Source organism: Pan troglodytes, chromosome 1 (assembly GCF_028858775.2).
Source record: "Pan troglodytes isolate AG18354 chromosome 1, NHGRI_mPanTro3-v2.0_pri, whole genome shotgun sequence".
NCBI lineage: Eukaryota > Metazoa > Chordata > Mammalia > Primates > Hominidae > Pan > Pan troglodytes.
The window spans coordinates 182646366-182674102 of NC_072398.2; the positions used below are offsets into that span (position 1 = coordinate 182646366).

Genomic DNA, 27737 nt, shown 5'->3' on the forward strand with positions numbered 1-27737 from the left:
CTCCCTCAGGCTGGGCCTTCAGTTGGCCAGCTAGCTGTGTCCTTGCCCATAGTCTGCTGTTTGTGTGCTTCCTGGGAGAAAGATGGGGTTGTGTCTACTCACAGAGTTCAGGTGGATGTGGGACTTTTGGGTTGGAAACTCTTACTGGGTATTGCCTGTCTGGCTATGGGTAGCTAGGGATTGGTGGGGTTTCCAGCCCTGCCTTTCAGGCTTTTTCAGGGCAGCAGGAGGCTGTGCCCCTCAACACATTCAGGCAAACGTAGGGCCACTTGGCTGGAAAGCCTAGCAGGTGTTGCCTGCCTGGCTATGATTGGCAGGGGTTATAGGGCCATGCACACTGCCATTCAGGCATTTCTCAGAACAACAGGAGGCTGCACCCTCCAGCCAGGCTCACACAGAAGCAAGGCTGCTGGGCTAGAAGCTCTAGCAGTTGTTGCCCACCTGGATACTAGTCGTGGTGGTAGCTGGGATCTCTTGCTCTGCCATCCAGATATTTCCTGTGACAACTGGAAGCCGCACCCTCCAGCTGACCTCACACAGCAGTGGAGCCACTGGGCCAGAGGCTCTAGCAGGCGTCACCTGCCTGGCTACCAGTGACTAGGGCTGTTGGGGTCTCATGCTCTGTGGTCTGGATGTTTCATGTGACAACAGGAGGCTACACCCTCCAGCTGAATTCACACAGAAGTGGGACCTCTGGGCTGGACACTCTAGTAAGCATTGTCCAGCTGGCTACCAGTGGTGGGGGTGGGAGGATTGGCTGACCAAGTTTGAACCAAAGTACGGCTGCTGGGCTGGAAGTTGCTGCTGAGGCCTGGCTGGCATGCAGTGGTGGAGCAATGTTACTGCTCCGTGGCACCGTAGCTGACTGCAGCCTCTATTGGGTTTGTGGTACTGGTGCTGGTCTGCTCCAGGGCCCAAGGCTTGTGGCAGTCCTCTTGGACTCAGAAGTTCCCCCTGCAAAATGTCCAGGTGGCTCTCTGCCTCAGTCTAGAAGTATTGTGGAGGAAGGTGCAGGATGGGTGACAGGGTGATTCTCCTGTTCCTGGTTAGCACAGGTCCCTGTGGAGAGTGTAAATTCCCCTGGGGACTGTCACTCACCCTTTCCAGTGTTGGAGGGGTCCTCCTGGTTCTGCGCTGAGCTCAGATGGGTGGTGCCCAACTTTACTCCTTTGTGCTCTCTGTGTTCCTCTGCCCTGTTGGATTCCAACGTGGTTTCTCATATGAGCGGCCTGCAGCATCTGTGTTCGTCAGCCCTTTTGTTTCCTTTCCATGACAGTGACACACATGAGCTGCTTCTAGTCTGCCATATTGGCCCCGCCCACTTTTAAACACAAGTATAGAATTTATAAGCATATAAGTATCTCCCTTTTCAATCATGATAATAGTAATTCGAGTTTAATTTGTCCCCCTATGTTTTAAGAATTTGTTCATTTTATTATTCTTTTTGAATAACAGTTTGTGTCACTTTTACTTGTCTGGGACAAGTCTTTTTCTGTTACATTAACTTATGCTGAAAGTTTTATGTTCTACTTTTTCTTCTAGTCTTTTAAAGTAGAGGCTTATGTTATTGATTTTAAGCCATTTCTAATCTATACATTTAAGAATGTAATTTTCCCTCTACGCCACTGCTTTAGATGCATCTAATAATTTTATGTTGTATTTGTATTATTCACTTCAAAATATATTCTAATTTCTATTGTGATTTCTTCATTGGCTCTGTGGTAATTTAGAAATGTATTTCTTAATTTTCTCTTAGTTGGTTATTCTCTCACCTTTGCTTATTGACAGCTACTTTAATTTCTTCTCAGCTAGAGAATATACTTTGAATTATTTGAAATGTATTAATATTTCATCAAGACCTGGCATATAGTCAGTCTTTGTAATTCTGTATGTACTTGTTAAGAATATGTACTCTTAACAAGTGTACAATATAGAGGGAAGCATTCTGTGTAAGTACAGGTATTTCATGTTCAGATCTTTTCTATACTTACCAGAAAACACTGTACAAAATTAATGAATTATTTACCCTCTTTTATCTGTAAAATTGATGTATCTACTTGAGATAATGAAAACTAATAATGTCACTTATTACTCAATTCTAAAGGCTTTTTATTTTAAAAAAGCTTTGTTAAGATATAATTCACCTACTATACAATTCACACATTTTAAGTACACAGTTCAATGGCTTTTACTATACTCAAAAAAATCACATCTAATTTCAAAACATTTCATCACCCCACAGAGAAGATATTTTGTAACCATTGGGAGTGAAGTACCATTCTCCCCCTCCTCATTTCTCCTCCACTCCTAAGCAGCAACCAGTCCAATTCCTGTAGATGCCAGTTCTGCACATTTCATATAAATTGAATCATATGATATATGGTCTTTGTGACTGGCCTCTTATACTTAATATAATATATTAAAGTCTTGCCCAGGTTGTAGTACATGTCACTTTATTCTTTTTTATATGGCTGGATGGTATTCCATTGTATAGATAATGACACTTTTTTTAATCCATTCATCAGTTGATAGATGGATCATTTAGTTTGGGTTGTTGCCACTTTTTGGCTGCTAAAAAATAATAATACTGTCAACATTTATGTGATAAATCTATTTTGACCATTTTCAGAAATTGCCAAACTATTATTTATAATGGCTTACCATTTTGCCTTTTCACCTGGCATCCTTGCTGAACTTTTTTATTAGCTATCTTTTCTGATTATAGCCATCCTAGTGTGCATGAAGTGGTGTCTTATTGGGGTTTTGATGTATATTTCCCTTCTGACTAATGATGTTGAGCATTATTTCATGTACTTATTGGTAATTTGTATATCTTCTTTGGAGAAATATATATTCAAATTATTTTCTGATTTAAAAATGTGGTTGTCTTTTTATCGAGTTTTTAAAAAACTTTTTAAAATTTTAGACTCAGGAGGTACATTCTATGTTTGTTACATGGATATATTGTGTAATGTGGAAATTGTGGTTCTAGTGTAATTATCACCCACATCACCCAAATAGTGAACATTTTGCCCAATAGATAATGTTTCAACCCATATTTGCCCTCTTCTCCCCACCATTTTTGGAGTCTCCAATGTCTATTCTTTTCATCTTTGTGTCCAGTGCCCCTGTTGTTTATCTTCCACTTATAAACGAGAACATGCAGTATTTGATTTTATGTTTCTGAGTTAGTTCATTTAGGACATTGGCCTATCTGTGTTGCTGCAAAGGACATGATTTCATTCCTTTTATGGCTGTATAGTGTTCCATGGTGTATATATATACATCACATTTTCTTTGCCCAAGTTCCATGACTTGGTTATTATCAACAGTGCTGCAATGAATATATGAATACAGATGCCTTTTTAATGTAATTATTTATTTTCCTTTGGGTAAATACCCACCAGTGGGATTATTGGCTCAAATTGTAATTCTATTTTTAATTCTTTAACATGTCACCATACTGTTTTCCATAGAAGTTGAATAATTTTCATTTCCAAGAACAGTGTGTAAGCGTTCCCTTTTCTCCACATTCATGCCAGCATCTGCTGTTTTTTGACGTTTTCGTAGTAGCCATTCTGACGCATGTGAGATGATATCTCATTGTGGTTTTAATTTGCATTTCTCTGATGATTAGTGATGTTGAGCATTTTTTTGTGTGTTTGTTAGCCGCTTTTATTTCTTCTTTTGAGGAATGACTGTTCAGGTCCTTTGCCTGGTTTTTTATTGGTTTTTCTTTTTTTAGTGTGTGTGGGAGTTGTTTGAGTTACTTGTGGATTCTAGTCCTTTGTCAAAGACATAGTTTGCAAATATTTTCTCCTACTATGTAAGTTGTCTGTTTACTATGTTGATTATATATTTTGTTGTACAGAACCTTTATAGTTTAAGTCCTATTTGTCTATTTTTGTTTTTGTTGCATTTGCTTTTGGGGTTTTTGTCATAAGTTGTTTGTCTAGGCCAATATTCAGTAGAGTTTTTCCCTAGGTTTTCTTCCAGGCTTTTTATAGTTTCAGGTCTTACATTTAAGTCTTTAATATATCATGAATTAATTACTGTGTATGGTGAGATAAGGGTCCAAGTTTAATTTTGCATATGGCTAGCTAATTTTCCCAGCGCTATTCATTGAATAAGGTGTCCTTTCCCCATTGTTTGTTTTTGTCAACATTAGTTAATTGTGGGTATGTGGCTTTATTTCTGGGTTATCTATTCTATTCCATTGATTATGTGTCTGTTTTTCTTCTAGTACCATGCTGTTTTAGTTACTATAGTTTTGTAATATAAGTTAAAGCTATATAATGTGATGCTTCCAGATTTGTCCTTTTTACTTAGGATTGCTTTAGCTATTCAGGCTTTTTCTTTTTTTTTTTTTTTTGTTTCATATGAACTTTAGGATTTTTTTTCTAATTCTTTAAAAAATGATGTTGGTAATTTGATAGGAATTGTGTTGAATCTGTAGGTTGCTTTGGGTAGTATGGTCATTTTAACATAACTGATCCTAATGCACCATGAGCATGGGATGTTTTTCCATTTGTTTGTGTCACTTACAATTTCAACAGTGTTTTGTATTTCTCCTTGTAGAATTCTTTCACCTCCTTGGTTAAATGTATTCTTAGGTATATTTCTGTGTGTGTGGCTATTGAAAATGGGATTGAATTCTTAATTTGGCTCTCTGAAGGTTACTGGTTATAGAAATGTAACTAATTTTTGTACACTGATTAATTTTTAATTTTTTCCTTTGGGCCTACCAAATGGGAGGGGAAGATGCAAGATGGTGGCAGTCACAAACTCTGGCTCCAGCCTCCCGCTGCTCCACTGCCCAACCTGGGCAGGTAAGCCCCCTCCTGGTTGACATCTGGATTTAGTTAAACAAGACAAACTAATTGAGAAACTGATTATTGGTGAAAAGAAGTATTACTTATTTGGGATAAACCTTGATTTGTGTGACTTTACCACTGAACACCAGTCTTGCTCTTGGATCCATACTGCACTTGTCTACCACAAGCATCTGAGGAGAGTTTTCCTGATAGATCTCAACAGTACACACAGCACTTTCTTGGTCACATTCAGTTGGAGCCTCACAAGCCTCAGCAAATTCCGATTGATTCCAGGGTCTCATTTGACACATCCACAGGGGCATACACTTTGCGCGAGATACTTGGGCCATTGCCATTGGCTCTGAAAGGAGTTGAGAAGACGGGTGAAGAGGATGATTAACTCAGGGGCTTACTGGGGCTTCCAGAGGAGGAAACTAAGCTTGATAACCTGACATAGTTCAACACTGCCCACAACAAGTGGATTTCCACCTTTACCATTGAGGAGGGAAATCTAACATTCCAAGACCAAAGAGGAAGAGGAAGAACTCCCGGGTGACATTCAGTGAGGATGATGAGATCATCAACTCAGAGAATGTGGATCCCTCAGTTTGTCGATTCAGGAACATAGTGCAAACTGCAGTGGTCCCAGTCAAGAAGAAGCTGGGGGAGGGCCCTGGCTCCTTGGGCCTGGAGGAATCAGGGAGAAGGCGCATGCAGAACTTTGCCTTCAGGGGAGGACTCTACGGGGGCCTGTGCCCTACTCACAGTGAAGCAGGCTCCCAGTTTCCACAAGACAGCACTCATTGGTGGCTTGTTTATGCCATATCCAAACCTTGCCCCTGTTGTGGCCTTGACTCCCATTGTGCCGGCAGCAGTGAACACGAACCCTGCACCAAACCTTACAGTCCATAACCCTGAAACTGTCAATGAACCCAAGAAGAAAAAGTATGCAAAAGAGGCTTGGCCAGGCAAGAAGCCCACATCTTCCTTACTGATATGATATTTTTGGTCATGGAGAAATGTGGGATTGGGTGGGAATGGGGTGGAAGGTTGATGGGGAGCTAGTGAACTAGGGAGAAAAGCTTTCCATGTGTGCAGTATCAGTTTTGTTTTTTGGTGGGGTCTTTAGGTTTTTTCCAAATATAAAATTGCATCATCTGCAAGGAAAGATAATTTGACTTGTTCGTTTCCAATAAAGTTGGATGCCCTTTCTTTCTTTCTGGTCTGATTGCTCCAGGTAGGACTTCCAGTGCTATATTGAATAACAGCGGTGAAAGTGAGCATCCTTGTCGTGTTACAGATCTTAGGGGAAGGGTTTTCAGTTATTCCCGACTCGGTATGATACTAGCTGTGGGTCTGTTGTATATGGCTTTTATTGTGTTGAGGTATGTTCTTTATATACTCAGTTTTTTTGAGAGTTTTTATTATGAAGGGGTGTTGAATTTTATAACATACTTTTTTAGTATTAATTGAAATGATTATATGATTTTTGTCCTTCATTCTGTTGATACGATGTATCACATTGATTGATTTGCTTATGTTGAACCATCCTTGCATCCCTGAAATAAATCTCACTTGGTCATGATAAATAATCTTTCTAATGTATTGTCAAATTCGATTTGCTAGTATTTTGCTGAGAGTTTTTATATCAGTGTTCATCAGGGTTATTGATCTGTAGTTTTCTTTCTCTGATGTGTCTTTATCTGGTTTTGGTATCAGGATAGTACTTGACCATGTAATGAGTTTGAAAGTGCTCCCTCCTCTATTTTTTGGAATAGTTTGTTTAGGATTGGTATTAGTTCTACTTCCAATGTTTGGGTTGCAAGGCATGATGGCTCATCCCTGTAATCCCAGCATTTTGAGAGGCCAAGGCGGGAGGATCTCTTGAGCCCAGGAGTTTGAGACCAGCTTGGGCAACATGGTGAGACCTTGTCTCTACAAATAATAATAATAATAATGATAGAGTAGATAGGTGTGGTGGCATACATCTGTTGTCCTAGCTACTTAGGAGGCTGAGATGGGAGAATTGCTTGAGCCCTGGCAGTCGAGGCTGCAGTGAGCTGTGATCACACCGCTGTCCTCCAGCCTGGGCAACAGAGTGAGATCCCATCTCAAAAATAAAATAAAATAACAACAAAGTAATAAAATAAAATAACAAAAATAAATGTTTGATAAAATTATTTAGTGAATCCATCGAGCCCTGTGCTTTTCTTTGCTAGGAGACTTTTTATTACAGTTTTCATATTATTACATATTAGTCTATTCAAGTTTTGGATTTCCTCATGGTTCAATCTTGGTAGGTTTTACGTGTTTAGAAATTTGTACATTTTTTTCTAGGTTTTCCAATTTATGGAATACAGACACTCGTAGTATCCTCTAATGATCCTTTGAAATTCTGCCATATCTTTTGTAATGCCTTCTGTTTCATCTCTGTTTTTATTTATTTGGGTCTTCTCTTTTTTTTTTTTTTTCTGTTGTGGCTAAAGGTTTGTTGATTTTGTTTATCCTTTCTTTTTTATTATACTTTAAGTTCTGTGGTAGATGTGCACAAGATGCAGGTTTTTAACATCAGTATACATGTGCAATGTTGGTTTGCTGCACCCATCAACTCATCATTTATGTTAGGTATTTCTCCTAATGCTATCCCTCCCCCAGCCCCCCACCCCTCGACAGGTCCTGTTGTGTGATGTTCCCCTCCCTGTGTCCATGTGTTCTCATTGTTCAACTCCCACATATGAGTGAGAACATGCAGTGTTTGGTTTTCTCTTCTTGTGTTATTTTACTGAGAATGATGGTTTCCAGTTTCATCCCTGTCCCTGCAAAGGACATGAACTCATCATTTTTATGGCTGCATAGTATTCCATGGTATATATGTGCCACATTTTCTTAATCCAGTCTATCATTGATGGGCATTTGGGTTGGTTCCAAGACTTTGCTCTTATGAACAGTGCTGCAGTAAACATATGTGTACATGTGTCTTTATAGTAGAATGATTTATAATCCTTTGGGTATATACCCAGTAATGGGATTGCTGGGTCAAATGGTATTTCTAGTTCTAGATCCTTGAGGAATTGGCACACTGTCTTCCACAGTGGTTGAAGTAACTTACACTCCCACCAACAGTGTAAAAGGGTTCCTATTTCTCTACATCCTCTCCAGCACCTGTTATTTCCTGACTTTTTAATGATCGCCATTCTAACTGGCATGAGATGATATCTCATTGTGGTTTTGATTTGCATTTCTCTAATTACCAATGATGATGAGCATTTTTTCGTAAGTTTGTTGGCTGCATAAATGTCTTCTCTTGAGAAGTGTCTGTTCATATCCTTCACCCATTTTTTGATGGGGTTGTTTGTTTGTTTTCTTGTAAATTTGTTTAAGTTCTTTGTAGATTCTGGATATTAGACCTTTGTCAGATGGATAGATTGCAAAAATTTTCTCCCATTCTGTAGGTTGCCTGTTCACACTGATGACAGTTTCTTTTGCTGTGCAGAAGCTCTTTAGTTTAATTAGATCCGATTTGTCTATTTTGGCTTTTGTTGCCATTGCTTTTTCGGTTTTAGTCATGAAGACTTTGCCCATGCCTATGTCCTGAATGGTATTGCTGAGGTTTTCCTCTAGGGTTTTTATGGTTTTAGGTCTTACATGTAAGTCTTTAATCTATCTTGAGCTAATTTTTATATAAGGTGTAAGGAAGGGATCCAGTTTCAGCTTTCTGCATATGGCTAGCCAGTTTTCCCAGCCCCATTTATTATATAGGGAATCGTTTCCCCATTGCTTGTTTTTGTCAGATTTGTCAAAGATCAGATGGTTGTAGATATGTGGTGGTATTTCTGAGGCCTCTGTTCTACTTTGTTCATCTTTTGTATTGTTTTATTTAATTCAACTTTATTTATTTCTTCTCTTTAGTATTTCTTTACTTCTACTAATTTTGGCTTTGGTTTTTTCTTGCCTTTCTAATTCTTTAAGATGCATCATTAGGTTGTTCATTTGAAGAATTTTATCTTTTTTTTTCCCACCTACTTGTCGTCTTTTTAAATTTAGGCGCTTACTGCTATAAGCTTTCCTCTTAGTACTGCTTTTGCTGTATCCCATAGATTTCGGTATGTTGTATTTTCATGTACATTTACTTTAAGAAATTTTTAAATTTTCTTCTTAATATGTTTATTGACCCACTGGTTATCCAGGAGCATGTTGTTCAATTTCCATCTGTTGGTGTAGTGTCCAAAATTTCTCTTGTTATTGATTTCCAGTTTTATTCCATTGTGGTCAGAGAAGACACATGATATAATTTCAACTTTTTAAGACTTGTTTTGGGGCCTGACATATGATTCACCCTTGAGAATGATCCATGTGCTAAGGAGAAGAATCTGTATTCTGCAGCCCTTAGATGAACTGTTCTGTAAATATCTATTAGGTTTATTTAGGCTATAGTGCAGATTAAGTCTGGTATTTCTTTGCTGATTTTATGTCTGGATGTCTGTCTAGTACTGAAAGTGGAGTGTTGAAGTCCCCATCTATTACTGTATTGGGATCTATCTCTTTAGCTCTAATAATATTTGCTTTATATATCTGGTTGCTCCAATGTTGGGTGATATATATTTATAATTGTTACATCCTCTTGCTGAATTGATTGCTTTATCATTATATAGTGAACTTGTCTCTTTTTATAATTTTTATCTTGAAATCTATTTCATCTGATATAAGTTTAGCTACTTCTACTCTTTTTTGATTTCCATTTGCATGAAATCTTTTCCCATTCCTTTGTTTTCAGTCTGTGTGTGTCCTTATGGATGCAGTGTGTTTCTTGTAGGCAAGAAATTGTTGATTATTGTTGTTGTTGTTGTTGTTTTTAATTTATTTAACCGCTCCATTTCTTTTGAGCGGAGAGGTCTGTCCATTTTCATTCAGTGTTATTGATAAGTAAAGACTTACTTCTGCCATTTTTGTTGTTTCCTGGTTGTTCTGTGGTCTTATCTTCCTTCTTTTCTTCCTGTCTTCCTGTTAGTGAAGGCGATTTTCTCTGACAGTGTGTTTTAATTTTTTGCCCTTTATTTTTTGTGTTATGTTGTATTATTTTAGATTTGAAGTTAACACGAGGCTTACAAATAATATGTCATAACCCTTTGTTTTAAACTGATGACAACTTAACACTGATTGCTTAAACAAACAAGCAAAAAGAAAATGAATAAAAACTCCACACTTTAATTTCATCTCCCCTCTTTTTAACTTTTTGTTGTTCCTATTTTTATCTTACTTTACTGTCTATGTCTTGAAAAGTCGTCTTCATTATTTCTGATAGGTTCATCTTTTAGTATTTCTACTGAAGATATAAGTAGTTTGCCACAGTTAGTGTTATAATATGCTGTGTTTTTCTGTGTGCTTACTATTACCAATAAGTTTTATACCTTCAGATGATTTGTTATTGCTCATTAACATCCTTTTCTTTCATATTGAAGAATTTCCTTTTGCATTTCTCATAGGACAGGTCTGCTGTTGACGAAGTCCCTCAGCTCTTGTTTGTCTGGGAAAGTCTTTATTTCTCCTTAATGTTTGAAAGATCTTTTTGCCAGATATACTATTCTACAATAAAAGGTTTTCCTTCAGCACTTTAAATACATGTTGCTACCCTTTCCTGGCCTGTAAGGTTTCCACTGAGAAGTCAGCTTGCTGCCGGATGATTTGGAGTTCATTTGTGTGTTACTTGTTTTTCTCTTGCTGCTTTTTGGATCTTTTCTTTATCTTTGGTATTCGGCAGTTGGATTGTAAAATGTCTTGAGGTAGTCTTAGTTGGGTTAAATCTTCTTGGTGTGCTATAACCCTCTTGTACTTGATTACCAATATCTTTATCTAGGCTTTGGAAGTTCTCTGTTATTATCCCTTTGAATAAACTTTCTACCCTATCTCTTTCTACCTCCTCTTTAAGGCCAATATCTCTTAGATTTGTCCTTTTGAGACTATTTGAGCAATGGTGGTGACTGTTGTAGGAGACAAAGGGCTCATGAACAGCCTCTGGGGACTGGGCTCTCAGAGAAATGCTGAGCTGCAGTGGTAGTCCACAGGCGGGGAAGGGTGGCTGCACTGGGGGCATGACACTAAGGCAGGGGTGCCTTTTTCTGCAGGGAGCAGTGGAAGTGGGAAGTTGCACAGTGCATAGTTTGCCCTCTTCTCCATACTGTGGATGTGGTATCTGTCTTTGGGGCATGTGAAAGTGCCCGGCCTTCCTCCTTGGTTGGGTGCAGCAGTTGTCACCGGGATGCTCAGGGATCACAAGCCTGTGGGATTCCACCTGGGCTTGAGCAGTGCCTGTACACAATCTCCAGGTGGCTCGCTGTGTTAGTCTGGAGGTGCTGGAGCAGGGGTGCAGGGTCAACAGGGCTCTGCAGTGAATAGGATTACAATGTTCTGTGATGGAAGGGTGGAATACTGAGGATCTCTTATTTAGTCATCCCTTTCCTGCTTTAGGGAACCTTTCCTAGCTCTGCGCCAGTCCTGCTTGGAGGGCTGCCTGACTTCACTGTCTTCTTTCCTTGATTTTCATGGCTTCTCTGGTGAATTTCATTGTGCTCTCTTAGACAATCTACTTGAAGTGTTAGCATTTCCTTGCTATTTTGATTGCTCTCCATGAGAGAGGCGCTCACTAGCTGCTTATAGTTATCTGCCTTATTACTGGATTTTGAGAGCTCTTTATATATTCTGAGTACAAGTCCCATCTTAGATAATAAGGTTTGCAAATATATTCTTATGTTTGTGGTTTGTCTTCCACCTTCCTAATACTGTGTTTTGAAGCATAAAAGTTTTTTAAATTTTGATGAAATCCAACTTTTCTATGTTTTCTTTGGTTACTTTTGCTTAGGATATCTCAGAAATTGTTGCTTAGTCTAGGGACATAAAAATTTATGCCTATGTTTTCTAAGAGTGTTACAGTATTGGCCTTTACATTTAGGTCATTGATCAATTTTGAGTTGATTTTTGTATTTTGTGTGAGATAGAGAGTCCAAATTCTTTTTCATGTGGAAATCTGGTTGTCACAGCACCATTTCTTAAAAAGATTGCTCCCCCATTGAATTGTCTTGGCATCTTTATAAAAAAATCAGTTGACTATAAATGTATGGGTTTATTTCTGGATTCTTAATTCTGTTTCATTGATCTATATATCTGTCCTTATGCTATTATCATACTATTTTGATTGTGATGGCTTTTGTAGTAAATTTTGATATCAGGAATTGTTAGTCTTCCACCTTTTCTTCTTTTTCAAGAATAACTATTCTAGGTCCTTTGCATTTCTGTATGAATTTTAGGATCAACTTTTCAATTTTTGCAAGAAAACTGTGGCCGGAATTGTATAGGAATTGTGTTAGCTCTCTAGATCATTTTGGAGGATATTGCTTTCTTAATAATAATTGTTTAAATATCTTTTGATCTGTGAAGATAGCACTTTAAAAATTTATTTATGTCATCTTATATGAAATATGTTTTATAGTTCAGTGTTCATTTTAAGCCATTAAAAAATCAAGTTTACTCCTAAGTATTTTGTTATTTTTGATGCTATTTTACATGGTATTGTTTCCTTAATTTTATTTTCAGATTGTTTATTGATAGTGTTTAGGAATACAATGCATTTTCATATGTTAATCTTAACTCCTGAAATCTTGCTGAACTTATTAGCTCTAATAGTTATTTTGTGTATGTGTGTGGAATTTTTAAAATACAGAATCATCTTATCTGCAAATAGAAATATTTTTATTTCCTTTCTGATCTTGATTTCTCTTATGTCATATTCTTGGCTAATTGTTCTGGATAGCACCCCCAATATACTGCTGAATAGAAGTGGGGAGAGTGCCCATCCTTGTTTTATTCCTGATCTTAGAAGATTTCACTCCTTTAAAAATAAGTATGCTATTAGCTATATGTTTTTAACAGATGGCATTTACCATCTTGAGGAATTTCCTTCTACTCCTAGTTTGTTGAATGTTGTTGGTATTTGTCAAATGCTTTCCCTGCATCTATTGAGATGATCCTATCATTTTGTCCTTTATTCTGTTAATATGACTTTACATTGATTGAATTTTATATGAGTCAACCTTGCATTGTTTGGATAATTCCCACTTGGTTATGGTGTATAATTCTTTTTATGTCTTGCTGGATTTGGCTTGCTAGTATTTTACTGAGAAATTTTGCATCTGTATTCATAAAATGTATTGGTTTTCAGGGTTTTTTAAAATTGTGTTATCTTTGCTTTTGGTATCAAAGGAATAAAGACCTTATAGAATGAGTTGGTGAGTTCTTCCACTTAAATTTTTGGGAAGAAATTGTAAAGATTTGGTGTTCATTCTTCGTAAATATATAACACCATGAAGCCATGTGCTTTTGAGCTCTTCTTTGTGTTAAGTTTTTTCTTTTTTTTTTTTTACTTTAAGTTTTAAGGTACATGTGCACAACGTGCGGGTTTGTTACATATATATACATGTGCTATGTTGGTGTGCTGCACCCATTAACTCATCACTTAACATTAGGTATATCTCCTAATGCTATCCCCTCCCCTCTCCTCCCACCCCACAACAGGCCCCAGTGTGTGATGTTCCCCTTCCTGTGTCCATGTGTTCTCATTGTTCAGTTCCCACCTATGAGTGAGAACATGCGGTGTTTGGTTTTTTGTCCTTGCAATAGTTTGCTGAGAATGATGGTTTCCAGCTTCATCCATGTCCCTACAAAGGACATGAACTCATCATTTTTTATGGCTGCATAGTATTCCACAGTGTATATGTGCCATATTTTCTTAATCCAGTCTATCATTGTTGGACATTTGGGTTGGTTCCAAGTCTTGCTATTGTGAATAGTGCCGCGATAAACATATGTGTGCATGTGTCTTTATCACAGCATGATTTATAATCCTTTGGGTATATACCCAGTAATGGGATGGCTGGGTCAAATGGTATTTCTAGTTGTAGATCCCTGAGGAATCACCACACTGACTTCCACAATCGTTGAACTAGTTTACAGTCCCACCAACAGTGTAAAAGTGTTCCTATTTCTCCACATCCTCTCCAGCACCTGTTGTTTCCTGACATTTTAATGATCGCCATTCTAACTGGTGTGAGATGGTATCTCATTGTGGTTTTGATTTGCATTTCTCTGATGGCCAGTGATGATGAGCATTTTTTCATGTGTCTGTTGGCTGCATAAATGTCTTCTTTTGAGAAGTGTCTGTTCATATCCTTTGCACACTTTTTGATGGGGTTGTTTTTTTCTTGTAAATTTGTTTTAGTTCATTGCAGATTCTGGATATTAGCCTTTGTCAGATGAGTAGATTGCAAAAATTTTCTCCCATTCTGTGGGTTGCCTGTTCACTCTGATGGTAGTTTCTTTTGCTGTGCAGAAGCTCTTTAGTTTAATTAGATCCCATTTGTCAATTTTGGCTTTTGTTGCCACTGCTTTTGGTGTTTTAGACATGAAGTCCTTGCTCATGCCTATGTCCTGAATGGTATTGCCTAGGTTTTCTTCTAGGGTTTTTATGGTTTTAGGTCTAACAAGTAAGTCTTTAATCCATCTTGAATTAATTTTTGTATAAGGTGTAGGAAGGGATCCAGTTTCAGCTCTCTAAATATGGCTAGCCAGTTTTCCCAGCACCCTTTATTAAATAGGGAATCCTTTCCCCATTTTTTGTTTTTGTCACGTTTGTCAAAGATCAGATAGTTGTAGATATGCGGCATTATTTCTGAGGGCTCTGTTCTGTTCCATTGGTCTATAGATCTCTGTTTTGGTACCAGTACCATGCTGTTTTGGTTACTGTAGCCTTGTAGTATAGTTTGAAGTCAGGTAGCGTGATGCCTCCAGCTTTGTTCTTTTGGCTTAGAATTGACTTGGTAATGTGGGCTCCTTTTTGTTTCCATATGAGCTTTAAAATAGTTTTTTCCAATTCTATGAAGAAAGTCACTGGTAGCTTGATGGGGTTGGCATTGAATGTGTAAATTACCTTGGGCAGTATGGCCATTTTCATGATATTGATTCTTCCTACCCGTGAGCATGGAATGTTCTTCCATTTGTTTGTATCTTTTATTTCCTTGAGCAGTGGTTTGTAGTTCTCCTTGAAGAGGCCCTTCACATCCCTTTTAAATCGGTTTCCAAGTATTTTATTCTCTTTGAAGCAATTGTGAATGGGAGTTCACTCATGATTTGGCTCTCTGTTTGTTCTTGGTATATAAGAATCCTTGTGATTTTTTCACATTGATTTTGTATCCTGAAACTTTGCTGACGTTGCTTATCAGCTTAAGGAGATTTTGGGCTGAGATGATGGGGTTTTCTAGATATACAATCATGTCAGCTGCAAACAGGGACAATTTGACTTCCTCTTTTCCTAATTGAATACCCTTTATTTCCTTCTCCTTCCTGATTGCCGTGGCCAGAACTTCCAACACTATGTTGAATAGGAGTGGTGAGAGAGGGCATCCCTGTCTTGTGCCAGTTTTCAAAGGGAATGCTTCCAGTTTTTGCCCATTCAGTATGATATTGGCTGTGGGTTTGTCATAGATAGCTCTTATTGTTTTGAGATACATCCCATCAATACCTAATTTATTGAGAGTTTTTAGCATGAAGGTTGTTGAATTTTGTCACAGGCCTTTTTTGCATCTATTGAGATAATCATGTGGTGTTTGTCTTTGGTTCTGTTTATATGTTGGATTATGTTTATTGATTTGTGTATGTTGAACCAGGCTTGCATCCCAGGGATGAAGCCCACTTGATCATGATGGATAAGCTTTTTGATGTGTTGCTGGATTCAGTTTGCCTGTATTTTATTGAGGATTTTTGCATCTATGTTCATCAGGGATATTGGTCTAAAATTCTCTTTTTTATTATGTCTCTGCCAGGCTTTGGTATCAGGATGATGCTGGCCTCATAAAATGAGTTAGGGAGGATTCCCTCTTTTTCTGTTGATTGGAATAATTTCAGAAGGAATGGTACCAGCTCCTCCTTGTACCTCTGGTAGAATTCGGCTGTGAATCCGTCTGGTCCTGGGCTTTTTTTGGTTGGTAAGCTATTAATTATTGCCTCAGTTTCAGAGCCTGTTATTGGTCTATTCAGAGATTCAGCTTCTTCCTGGTTTAGTCTTGGGAGGGTGTATGTGTCGAGGAATTTATCCATTAATTCTAGATTTTCTAGTTTATTTGCATAGAGGTGTTTATAGTATTCTCTGTTGGTAGTTTGTATTTCTGTTGGATCGGTGGCGATATCCCCTTTATCATTTTTTATTGCGTTTATTTGATTCTTCTCTCTTTTCTTCTTTATTAGTGTTGCTAGCGGTCTATCAATTTTGTTGATCTTTTCAAAAAACCAGCTCCTGGATTCATTGATTTTTTGAAGGTTCTTTTGTGTCTCTTTCTCCTTCAGTTCTGCTCTGATCTTAGTTATTTCTTGTCTTCTGCCAGCTTTTGAATGTTTTTGCTCTTGCTTCTGTAGTTCTTTTAATTGTGATGTTAGGGTGTCAATTTTAGATCTTTCCTGCTTTCTCTTGTGGGCATTTAGTGCTATAAATTTCCCTCTACACAGTGCTTTAAATGTGTCCCAGAGATTCTGGTATGTAGTGTCTTTGTTCTTATTGGTTTCAAAGAACATCTTTATTTCTGCCTTCATTTCATTATGTACCCAGTAGTCATTCAGGAGCAGGTTGTTCAGTTTCCATGTAGTTGAGTGGTTTTGAGTGAGTTTCTTAATCCTGAGTTCTAGTTTGATTGCACTGTGGTCTGAGAGACAGTTTGTTATAATTTCTGTTCTTTTACATTTGCTGAGGAGTGCTTTACTTCCAAGTATGTGGTCAGTTTTGGAATAGGTGTGGTGTGGTGCTGAAAAGAATGTATATTCTGTTGATTCAGGGTGGAGAGTTCTGTAGATGTCTATTAGGTCCGGTTGGTGCAGAGCTGAGTTCAATTCCTGGATATCCTTGTTAACTTTGTGTCTCGTTGATCTGTCTAATGTTGACAGTGGGGTGTCAAAGTCTCCCATTATTATTGTGTGGGAGTCTAAGTCTCTTTGTAGGTCTCTAAGGACTTGCTTTATGAATCTCGATGCTCGTGTATTGGGTGCATATGTATTTAGGATAGTTAGCTCTTCTTGTTGAATTGATCCCTTTACCATTATGTAATGGGCTTCTTTGTCTCTTTTGATCTTTGCTGGTTTAAAGTCTGTTTTATCAGAGACTGGGATTGCAACCCCTGCCTTTTTTTGTTTTCCATTTGCTTGATCTTCCTCCATCCCTTTATTTTGAGCCTATGTGTGTCTCTGCACATGAGATGGGTCTCCTGAGTACAGCACACTGATGGGTCTTGACTCTTTATCCAGTTTGCCAGTCTGTGTCTTTTAATTGGAGTATTTAGCCCATTTACATTTAATGGTAATATGGTTATATGTGAATTTGATCCTGTCATTATGATGTTATCTGGTTATTTTGCTCGTTAGTTGATGCAGTTTCTTCCTAGCCTCGATGGTCTTTACAATTTGGCATGTTTTTGCAGTGGCTGGTACCAGTTGTTCCTTTCCATGTTTAATGCTTCCTTCAGGAGCTCTTTTAGGGCAGGCCTGGTGGTGCCAAAATCTCTCAGCATTTGCTTGTCTGTAAAGGATTTTATTTCTCCTTCACTTATGAAGCTTAGTTTGGCTGGATATGAAATTCTGGGTTGAAAATTGTTTTCTTTAAGAATGTTGAATATTGGCCCCCAGTCTCTTCTGGCTTGTAGAGTTTCTGCCAAGAGATCAGCTGTTAGTCTGATGGGCCTCCCTGTGTGGGTAACCCGACCTTTCTCTCTGGCTGCCCTTAACATTTTTGCCTTCATTTAAACTTTGGTGAATCTGACAATTATGTGCCTTGGAGTTGCTCTTCTCGAGGAGTATCTTTGTGGCGTTCTCTGTATTTCCTGAATTAGAATGGCGGCCTGCATTGCTAGACTGGGGAAGTTCTCCTCGAAAATATCCTGTGGAGTGTTTTCCAACTTGGTTCCATTCTCCCCGTCACTTTCAGGTACACCAATCAGACATAGCTTTGGTCTTTTCACATAGTCCCATATTTCTTGGAGGCTTTGTTAGTTTCTTTTTATTTATTTTTTCTCTAAACTTCTCGCTTCATGTCATTCATTTAATCTTCCATCACTGATGCCCTTTCTTACAGTTGATTGAATCAGCTACTGAGGCTTGTGCATTCGTCACATTTGTGTCTTGCCCTGGTTTTCAGCTCCATCAGGTCCTTTAAGGACTTCTCTGCATTGGTTATTGTAGTTAGCCATTCGTCTAATCTTTTTTCAAGGTTTTTAACTTCTTTGCCATGGGTTCTAACTTCCTCCTTTAGCTTGGAGTAGTTTGATCATCTGAAGCCTTCTTCTCTCAACTCGTCAAATTCATTATCCATCCCACTTTGTTCCGTTGCTGGTGAGAAGCTGCATTCCTTTGGAGGAGGAGAGGTGCTCTGATTTTTAGAATTTTCAGTTTTTCTGCTCTGTTTTTTCCCCATCTTTGTGGTTGTATCTGCCTTTGGTCTTTGATGATGGTGACGTACAGATGGGTTTTTGGTTTGGGTGTCCTTTCTTTTTGTTAGTTTTCCTTCTAGCAGTGAGGACCCTCAGCTGCAGGTCTGTTGGAATTTGCTGGAGGTCCATTCCAGACCCTATTTGCCTGGGTATCAGCAGTGGAGACTGCAGAACAGCGGATCTTGGTGAACAGCAAATGTTGCTGCCTGATCTTTCCTCTGGAAGTTTTGTCTCAGATTAGTCAGTCTGCCCCTACTGGGGGGTGCCTCCCAGTTAGGCTACTCGGGTGTCAGGGACCCACTTGAGGAGGTAGTCTGTCCGTTCTCTTATCTCCAGCTGCATGCTGGGAGAACCACTACTCTCTTCAAAGATGTCAGACAAGGACATTTAAGTCTGCAGAGGTTTCTGCTGCCTTTTGTTTGGCTATTCCCTGCCCCCAGAGGTGGAGTCTACAGTGGGAGGCAGGCCTCCTTGAGCTGTGGTGGGCTCCACCGAGTTTGAGCTTCCTGGCCGCTTTGTTTACCTACTCAAGCCTGGGCAATGGGTGCCTCTCCGCCAGCCTCACTGCCACCTTGCAGTTTTATCTCAGAGTGCTGTGGTAGCAATGAGTGAGGCTCCGTGGGCGTAGGACCCTCCAAGCCAAGCGCGGGATACAATCTCCTGGTGTGCCGTTTGCTAAGACCATTGGAAAAGCACAGTATTAGGGTGGGAGTGACCCAAATTTCCAGGTACCATCTGTCACCCTTTTCCTTGGCTAGGAAAGGGAATTCCTTGACCCCTTGTACTTCCCGGGGGAGGTGATGCCTTGCCGTGCTTCGGCTCACGCTCGGTGCACTGCACCCACTGTCCTGCACCCACTGTCCGACAGTCCCTAGTGAGATGAACCTGGTACCTCAGTTGGAAATGTAGAAATCATTTGTCTTCTGTGTCACTCACGTTGGGAGCTGTAGACTGGAGGTGTTCCTATTCAGCTATCTTGGCTCCCTAAGTTTTTTTAATTTAAATTTTTTTGATTACTAATTCACTCTCTTTATTATAGGTGTATTCAGATTTCCTGTTTCTTCTTGGATCTGTTTAAGTAGTTTTTATCTTTCTAGTAATTTGTTCTTTTATTTATAGATACCATTCTAGACAATTCTATAATTATTTTGGTTTACAGTTATTTCATGCATTTCCTTATTATCCTTTTTATTTCTGTAAGATCTCTAGTAATGTCCCATTTTTCATTCCTGATGTTAGTAATTAGAGCCTTGGTCTAACTAAAACATTGTCAAATGTTTTATGATTTCAAAGAAGCAACTTTGGTTTTCATTGGTTTTACCCAGTTTTCTATTTTTGATCTCATTTATTTCCATTCTAATGTTTGTATTTTACTTGTTTTGGATTTGGTTTGATGTTCTTTTTCTGGTTTTTGAAGTAAAACCTTTGGGTTATTGATTTGAGGTCTTCTTTTTTCATGTAGGTGTTTATAGCCATGTTCCTCTGGAAGCACTGCCTCATTTTCATAATTAAGTTTTATATGTTTTGTTATATTTTAAATTTCTCTTGAAGTATTTTCTAGTGTCCCTTGTGCTGTTTTATTTGACCTACTGATCATTTAGTAGTATATTGTTTGATTTCTACATATTTATTAATTACCCAAATTTTCTTCTGCTATTATTCTCTAATTTCATGTTATTGTGGCCAGTTAACATATTTTGTATGATTTCAGTTCTTTCAAATTTATTGAAACTTGTTTTATAGCCTAACATTCTTCGAGAATTTTTCATATGCACTTGAAAAGAATATGTATTTTGCTATCATTGGGTGGAATGTTCTATAGATGTTGTTGGGTCTGGTTGATTTATATTGTTGTTTAGGTCTTCCATTTACTGGTTGATCTTCTGCCTGATTGTTCTGTTCATTGCTGAAAAATCAAATATTGCTGTCTTTGAACTGTACACACATCCTGTTGGTTCTGTTTTCTCTAGAGAATCCTGACAAATACAGCATGAGAGTAAAAAACTCCTTGGGGCCAGAGTCCTAGGGGGCTCTCACAAGTTCATACACTTTATCTCTAGAAACTCAAGCAAATGCTTCAACATGAAAAACAGCTAAATATTGGTAGGGACAGTAAGTTTTCTGGCATTTTAACTTGACCGAGTCCCATCTCCTGCTTTCTAGCTGCATAGTAGGCTTGATAACCAACATGCCACAATCTCAGTGAAAACCAAAATTTTGGCAGGCACTGTCAGAGGTAAAATAAAGTTAGGATTTCTTCAAAGACCATTCCCAGAGAATTCTAATTACTTGACTTGCTGGAGATTGCCTGGAAGACCCCACTTTGAGTGAGAGCTTTCCCAGTGCAAAATCTTTGCCCTGGAGGGCATTTTTAAAAGAAATAATTACAGGCAATTGTTAAACCTCATTGCCAACTGAAATGGTGGATAGCCATTGAATTAAACAATAGACCAATCAAAAACCTTCAAAGAAAAAGCTGAATGTGTGCATAGGGGGCTTTGAAAAGCTACCACACATTCCTGGGATTTTAGAATACCACTCATATTTGTAGGACTGTGCATATGTCCAAGGCTATGTACTTGATTAGAAAAGACAAGAAGGCCCTTAGCTTTCAATTCCAGCCTACCTTAAGGCTCTGCATAAACAATCAGTTACGGCTTAGGCTAAGTGTTGAAAGTGTACTCTCAACATACAGAGCTGCTCAGCAAACACTGGGAGACTTAATGGTTCTAAGCGTTTATAGAAATGTCTGTCCAATCATTACTTGATGACTCAGCTAACAGAATAGAGATATCAGTGATCACCCACAAAAAGGAATGTTGACTTTGCAGAACTAAGTCAGAAAATCACTATGCTAATAACTAGAATAAACAACAACAATAAACAGTGGAAATGGAGAAAACAATGAATAGAAACTGTCCTTGAGGATTCTACACATTGGACTCACTAAACAAAGACCATAAATCAGTTATGTTAAATATAGTTATTCAAAGAACCAAAAGAAAGCATTTATAAAGAAATAAAGTGTTAGAATTATGTCTGATAAAATATAAAATTTCAATCAAAAGTTATAAACTATTTTTTAAGTAACCAAATAGAAATTCTGAAGTTGACAAGTACATATTCAGAAATGAAAAGTTTTTGAAATGAAAATCTCCAGAAATGAAAAATTTATTAGAAGGACTCATTGGCACCCTACGAGCAGGCAGAAGAAAATATTATTGGACTTGAAGACAAGTCAAATGAGATAATTCAGTGTGAGGAACAGAAAGAAGAATAAAAGTAATGAACACATATGGATTTGTGGGATACTATTAAGCATGCCAACATGCTGTAATAAGAATTCCAGAAAAAGAGGGAGAAAGGAAGGGACAGAAGGAATATTTGGAGAAATAATGGTCCTTGCCAAATTGAAGAAAATTATTATCTAAGGAGCTCAATAAACTCTTAAGTAGGATAAACTCAAATAGATCCACACTTGAGACTCATCATAAACCGTAAGTCTGAAGCCAAAGATAAGCCTGGCATTGTGGCAAGTACCTGTAATCCCTAATATTCAGAAGGTTGAAATGGGAGAATCACTTGAGCCCAGGAGTTCAAGGCTACAGTGAGCTATGATTTCACCACTGCATTTCAGCCTGGGTGACAGAGTTAGACCCTATATCTAGAAAAAAAGTGTTTTGAAAAAAGCCAAAGTCAAAAAGAGAATCTTAAAAGCAGCAAGGGAGAAGGAATTCATCACATAAATGTGTTCCTCAATAAGATTTAAAACTGGTTTAAATCAGAAACTGTGGAGTCCAAAAGGCAGTGTAATGATATATTCAATGTACTGAAAAGAAAAGAACTCTCAACCATGAATATCCAGCAAAACTGTCTTTCAAAAATATGGAATAAATTAGCATTCTCAAATAAAACCAAGTTTATCACTAGCAGATCTGCACTACAAGAAATACTAAAAGGAGCTCTTCAGGATGAAGTGAAAGGACACTAGACAGTAGCTCAGATTCACATGAAGAAATAAAGAGCAATGATAATGGTAACTAGGTAAATATAAAAGATAGGCTAAATACAGTTTTTGCCAGTAACTCTTTAGTTCTTATATCTGATTTAAGAGATGACCTCACAAAACAATAATTATAAATATTTGTTGGTAGGAACATATTATATAAAGATGTAATTTATGTAAAAATAGCAATTAAAAGGGGAGGGATTGTAAACATGTAAGAGCAAAGTTTCCATATCCCGTTGAAATTAAGTTGATATCATCTAAACTTAGATTCTTCTGTATTAAGATGTTATTTGTAATCCTCATGGAAAGTAGTAAGAAAATGTCTCAAAAATATAGTGTATAGGGAATTAAAAATGAACCCTGGAAAATATCTAACACAAAAGAAGGCAATGATGGAGAAGTGAAAAAAGACATAGAAAATAGCAAAATGGCAAATGTAAATCATATAGGTATGTAAACATACCTATAGGTGGTTCATGATATTTAAAATATTAAACACTCCAATTAGGAGTTAGAATTTTGGAGACTGGATAAAAATCGTGATTATACTATATTCTGTCTACAAGAGATGCACTTTAGATTCAAAGGCACAAATAAGTTCAGTGTAAAAGAAAACAAAAGCATAGCATTCAGCATAAGAGAATTGCAGTGGCTACACAAATATTGGACAAATAGACTTTAAGAGAATTTTTTTTCTTACTAATACTAAAGACAAATAAAAATATTTTATAACGGCAACAGGGCCAAACCATCAGGAAGATATGACCATTACAAATATATATGCACTTTAAAGAGATCCCAAAAATATAAGGAAAAACTGATAGAATAGAAAGAAGAAATAGATATGCAATATAATAGAGACCTCAGTATCCCATATTCACCAGTGGATAGGACAGACAGAAGATAAATAAGGAAATATTCCTTCCAGATATGTCACATCATATTACTTAAAATTTCCACATGTCAACACAAAATTACAAGATGTGCAACAAAGCAAGAAAGACCAATACATAGTTAATAGCTTATAATAAGATGTGATCCTTGTTGCCTCCTTGTTTGTGAATAACTTGTCCTTTGAAAAAATAATCTATACAAGGACTCTTACAAAAGATGGGTCCTTGTATAGATAGTTTTTTCAAAGGGCAAGTTATATATATATGAATATAAATGTATATGATTATATATAAACAAATATATAATTATACATATATAAAATATCACAAAATATAGTCTGAAAATTTGAAAGGAATAACTTTTAAGCTAATCTGTTCCTTTTTGTTTCTCAGATCTGAATACCCCTATATGATATCCTTGATCTAGATGGGCATCATCACTCCACAGGAATAGTTTTAGTAGTTGTATTTTTACTCCCTTTAAGACAGCTATCCTTTTTATTTCGTTTCTTTGCCAAGTCTTTCACACTCACTACAGGCAATTACATTTTCTTTGATAATACAGTAAATGCTCCACTGCATTGACTTCTCGGAATAGGTAAAAATAAGGAACATCCAATAATATGCCATTCAAGAAAAAGATCTAATAGTAAGGAATGGCTGAAAATAAAAGGACAAATATATACCATTAAAGCACTAACTAAAAGAAAGTGGTTGTATCTATATGAATAGTAGACCAAATAAGTTAAGGGAAAAAAAAGCAGTTACAGAAATAAAGGCTACTTCATAATGATAAAACCGAGAAACTATAACAATTCTAAATTTGTATGCATATTTTCTATGATTTTTAAACAAGCTCTATCATTTATTGCACACATGTTTACACATAATGCTCTCTTCCTAGTTTCATGCCATCAGCAAATTTTTAAAATCATTTTTCTTCACAATGTGCATTCAGCTGATTTCTTACATAAAGTGAATGAACCCCTTACTAATACTAATCCTTATTTGTGCTTACTAGTTTCTTTTGTTATCAGTTCTGTTTATTTCTCTTCTTGTTTGACTAAGGAACACAAGGATATTGGCTAGTAGTTGAAAAAGATATTTGGTATTAAATTATATACCATTACCACACATATGAACTTAACTGTGAATGATATAGTTAACAAAGCCATCTCTTCAGAATACTATTTCTTATGTCCTTGTATGTGTCTATTAGAAATTAAGAACAGGCTGCCCATACAAGGTGGGGGTAACCATATATTTTCATTCCAATTACCTTGCCTTTCATTTTTGCCTTTTCTGGCTTGTTATTTTGGCTTTTGATTTTGCATTTTGGCTTTTGATTAATAAGTCTAAGCCATTTCCTTTGTAAGTCATAGGTGCATGTTAGAATGCTTGTATCTACATAATTTTCTCAAATACTTAGTCCTCAAAATGCAGGTACAATCTCTTGAGTTCATATAACAATGTATAAGATAATGTTAACTTACATATCATGACACAGGATTCATTCCTCTATTTTTATGGATTCAAGAGGTATCTACTGGATACCTAGTCTTTGATAAGCAATATTAGCAAAAACTATAATAAAACTGTATTGTTTTGTTGAAAAGGATAGTAAATCCTCACTTAACCTTTTCCCCTCCAAAGAAACACTAGCATTTAATTCCCTTTCTTATGAATTAAAATTTATAAGGGGAGGGGAAGAGCATTTTATGAAGAAACATATGCATCATTTTGGGGACAATGAGACAGTGAGTTAATGGAAATCTTTAAAATTTTTCAGGATGAGAGAGACCTAGAGAAAGATGATGAACTGGAACTGAAAAGAAGTCTTTTATGTAGAGACTCTGCCTATGACAGTGACCCCGAGTATAGGTATGAATGAAATATATGTATATCCTTCTCATAGTTCTGATAAAAATAACTGTTTTATAATATGCTGAATTTGTGGGAAATTTAGACTCAAAAGGATAATTAGTATTTATTTTTAACTGTAAATTCCTATTAAAATTTTAATGTTTGCATTACTGAAACTTATCTGTAAAAACAAATATAGTCAATTATTGGTGATGCCCTTCATCCTACTTAAGATTTGTCTGCCCTGAAAACTCACATACTTCAGAATGTGTATTTATTTTAATATAAAAAATAGTTCTTATAATTTTAGACCATGAACCAACCTTTTTTAATAATTTGAGATCAAATTCTGTAAGAGCAAATTCTATTCTCGCCTAAAATTTGAGGAATGTTAATAATAACATTTGTACAAGTTTATATGAGCAAATTTCATCAAGATTTTTGACAGCTCTGTGTCAACTGACATAAATTTAATGCAGTATTAAAAAGTGTAAATTTTGGATTTATACAGCCAAAAGTTCTTTGAATTCTTGGATGTTATACCACTAGTTACTGCAATATATAGCTTTCACCTTCCTGAGATTCCTGAGGAACAAACATAAGAAACAAAGCTCCAAAGAATGGAATATTTTTTAATTGCTAACTTGGGTTTTGCATTCAAATCTCTGATCTTTACTCTGGTAAGCTAGGCTAGACCGTCTATGAACATGTGAGGACTTTTCCTTATGCCCCTTACACAGACTATAAGTGGGAGTGTGACTTCCTTTCTCAAAGTTATTGCCTCCCAAGCAAGAAGCAACCTAGGCCTCTCTTTAAATAGTTTATTATAGGTAAATTTGAAGGTGAAGCAATCCAAAGAAGAAAAGAAAGATTCAGAGGTACACACCCTGAGGAAGAGTATTTTTTACCATTTGTTATTTTTCATTAAAGGCATATTCCCTAAATTGTTACATGGATTAGCATCCCGATTTTGGGTGCTTAACCCATATAATTAATTCTAATTTGGGCAAGAAGTGAGAAGAACTGATATAGGAAAGAGCCTTATTTTCAAATTATCTAAGTTGTTTTTAAAAAATATAGATTTCCACTTTTTACCCCCATAGATGCTGGTTCTTATATATAAGTAAGATGTGGAAATCTGTATTTTAAGAGATATCATGGGGCCAGGTGCAATGGCTCACGCCTGTAATCCCAGTGCTTTGGGAGGCCCCCATCGGAGGATCACTTGAGGCCAAGAGTTTGAGAATAGCCTGGGCAACATAGCAAGACCCTGTCTCTACAAAATAAATACAATAAAATAAAAAATGGGATATCATGGGTAATTCTAATGTAGGTAGATAAATACTACATTTTCAGAAGTGCTGCTGTCAATTTAACGTTTGCCGTAAACCCCAATATTGGTTCTTTTTTCAGCTACCAAGCAGTGTTATTGATTAAGCTTTTGATCACCCTGAACAATTTGGTACCTCTCAAATGAGAGTGAAGCAGAGTGTCAGAAAAGTTCTGCTTACACATTTTTGAGATCACTTTATAATCTTTGCTGCTTCTCTTATATATATACTTGAATCAATTGGATGAAGTGGTCAGTCCTTCAAGACCTTTCAGAAGAGTATCTTTGATATTAGCTCCAGAAGCTATTGAAATGATTAGGATATTATTTTAGTTTTATCCTCAAGTAATATTATGTACTAGGCCAAGAAGTCCTCCCGTTCTGCTTTCCATCTCAAAGGTTAGAGGAACTACACTCAAAGTAATCAACCTCCTTGCCAGCCTTGAGGTTTCTGTCAGCAGAAGTCAAGAGAGAGTTTGCAGTCTTGACTTACTATCAATCCTCTACAGATGCCGTTTGACACAGGCATCATGAAGAAGTTCGCATGAACCTCTGGAATGACTGAGTGAGGAGCTCAGCAAATCCTCTTCCCCCAAAGAAACAAACGGAACAGAATTGTCAAAAACAATTTAAGAACTCTTGGAATTGACCAAAAGCATATAACAAATTGAGAAGCATTTATCAAGAAAATCTACTGGTTATACTACCTAAAAGAAAGGAAATCAGCATATTGAAGAAATATCAGCACTCCCATATTTATTGTAGCATTATTCACAATAACAAAACTATGAAATCAACCTAAGTGCCCATCAGTGGATGAACGGGTAAAGCAGATGTGGAAAATATACACAATGGAATATTATTCAGCTATAAAAAAATGAAATCTTTTCATTAGCAACAACATGGATGGAACTAGAGGACATCATGTTAAGTGAAATAAGCCAGGCACAGAAAGACAAATATTGCATGTTCTCACTCATCTGTGGCAGCTAAAAAAGTTGATCTCATGGAAGTGGAGAGTAGAATGGTGATTACCAGGGACTGGGAAGGGGAGGAGGGAATAGAGGGTGAAGAGAGGTTGGTTAATGAGTAGAAAAATACAGTTATGAAGAAGGGTTAAGTTCTAGAGTTTGATAGCCCAGTAGAGTGACCATAGTTAACAAAAATTTGTTGTATATTTCACAATAGCTAGAAGAAAGATTTGGAATGTTTCCAATACAAAGAAGTGATAAATGTTTGAGGTGATATCCCAATTACCATGATTTGATTCACTACACATTGTATGCAGGCATCAAAATATCATATGTACCTTAG

At 37.1% G+C, this 27737-nt stretch overlaps 1 protein-coding gene and 1 pseudogene across 10 annotated transcripts in view; both read left to right on the forward strand.

Moving 5' to 3' along the window:
* The window catches only part of SPATA6 (spermatogenesis associated 6), a 171980-nt gene that overhangs the window by 139710 nt on the left and 4533 nt on the right, over nt 1–27737 (forward strand). For 9 of the 10 annotated variants that reach the window (XM_009456997.5, XM_054670639.2, XM_009457004.5 and 6 more), the window contains 1 exon segment: nt 25020–25111. The exons of the other annotated variant lie outside the window; for it this stretch is intronic. In XM_009456997.5, the coding sequence (XP_009455272.1) occupies nt 25020–25111 (92 nt within the window). 10 annotated transcript variants of the gene reach the window in all.
* On the forward strand, nt 4769–5903 carry LOC134807063 (nuclear inhibitor of protein phosphatase 1-like; annotated as a pseudogene).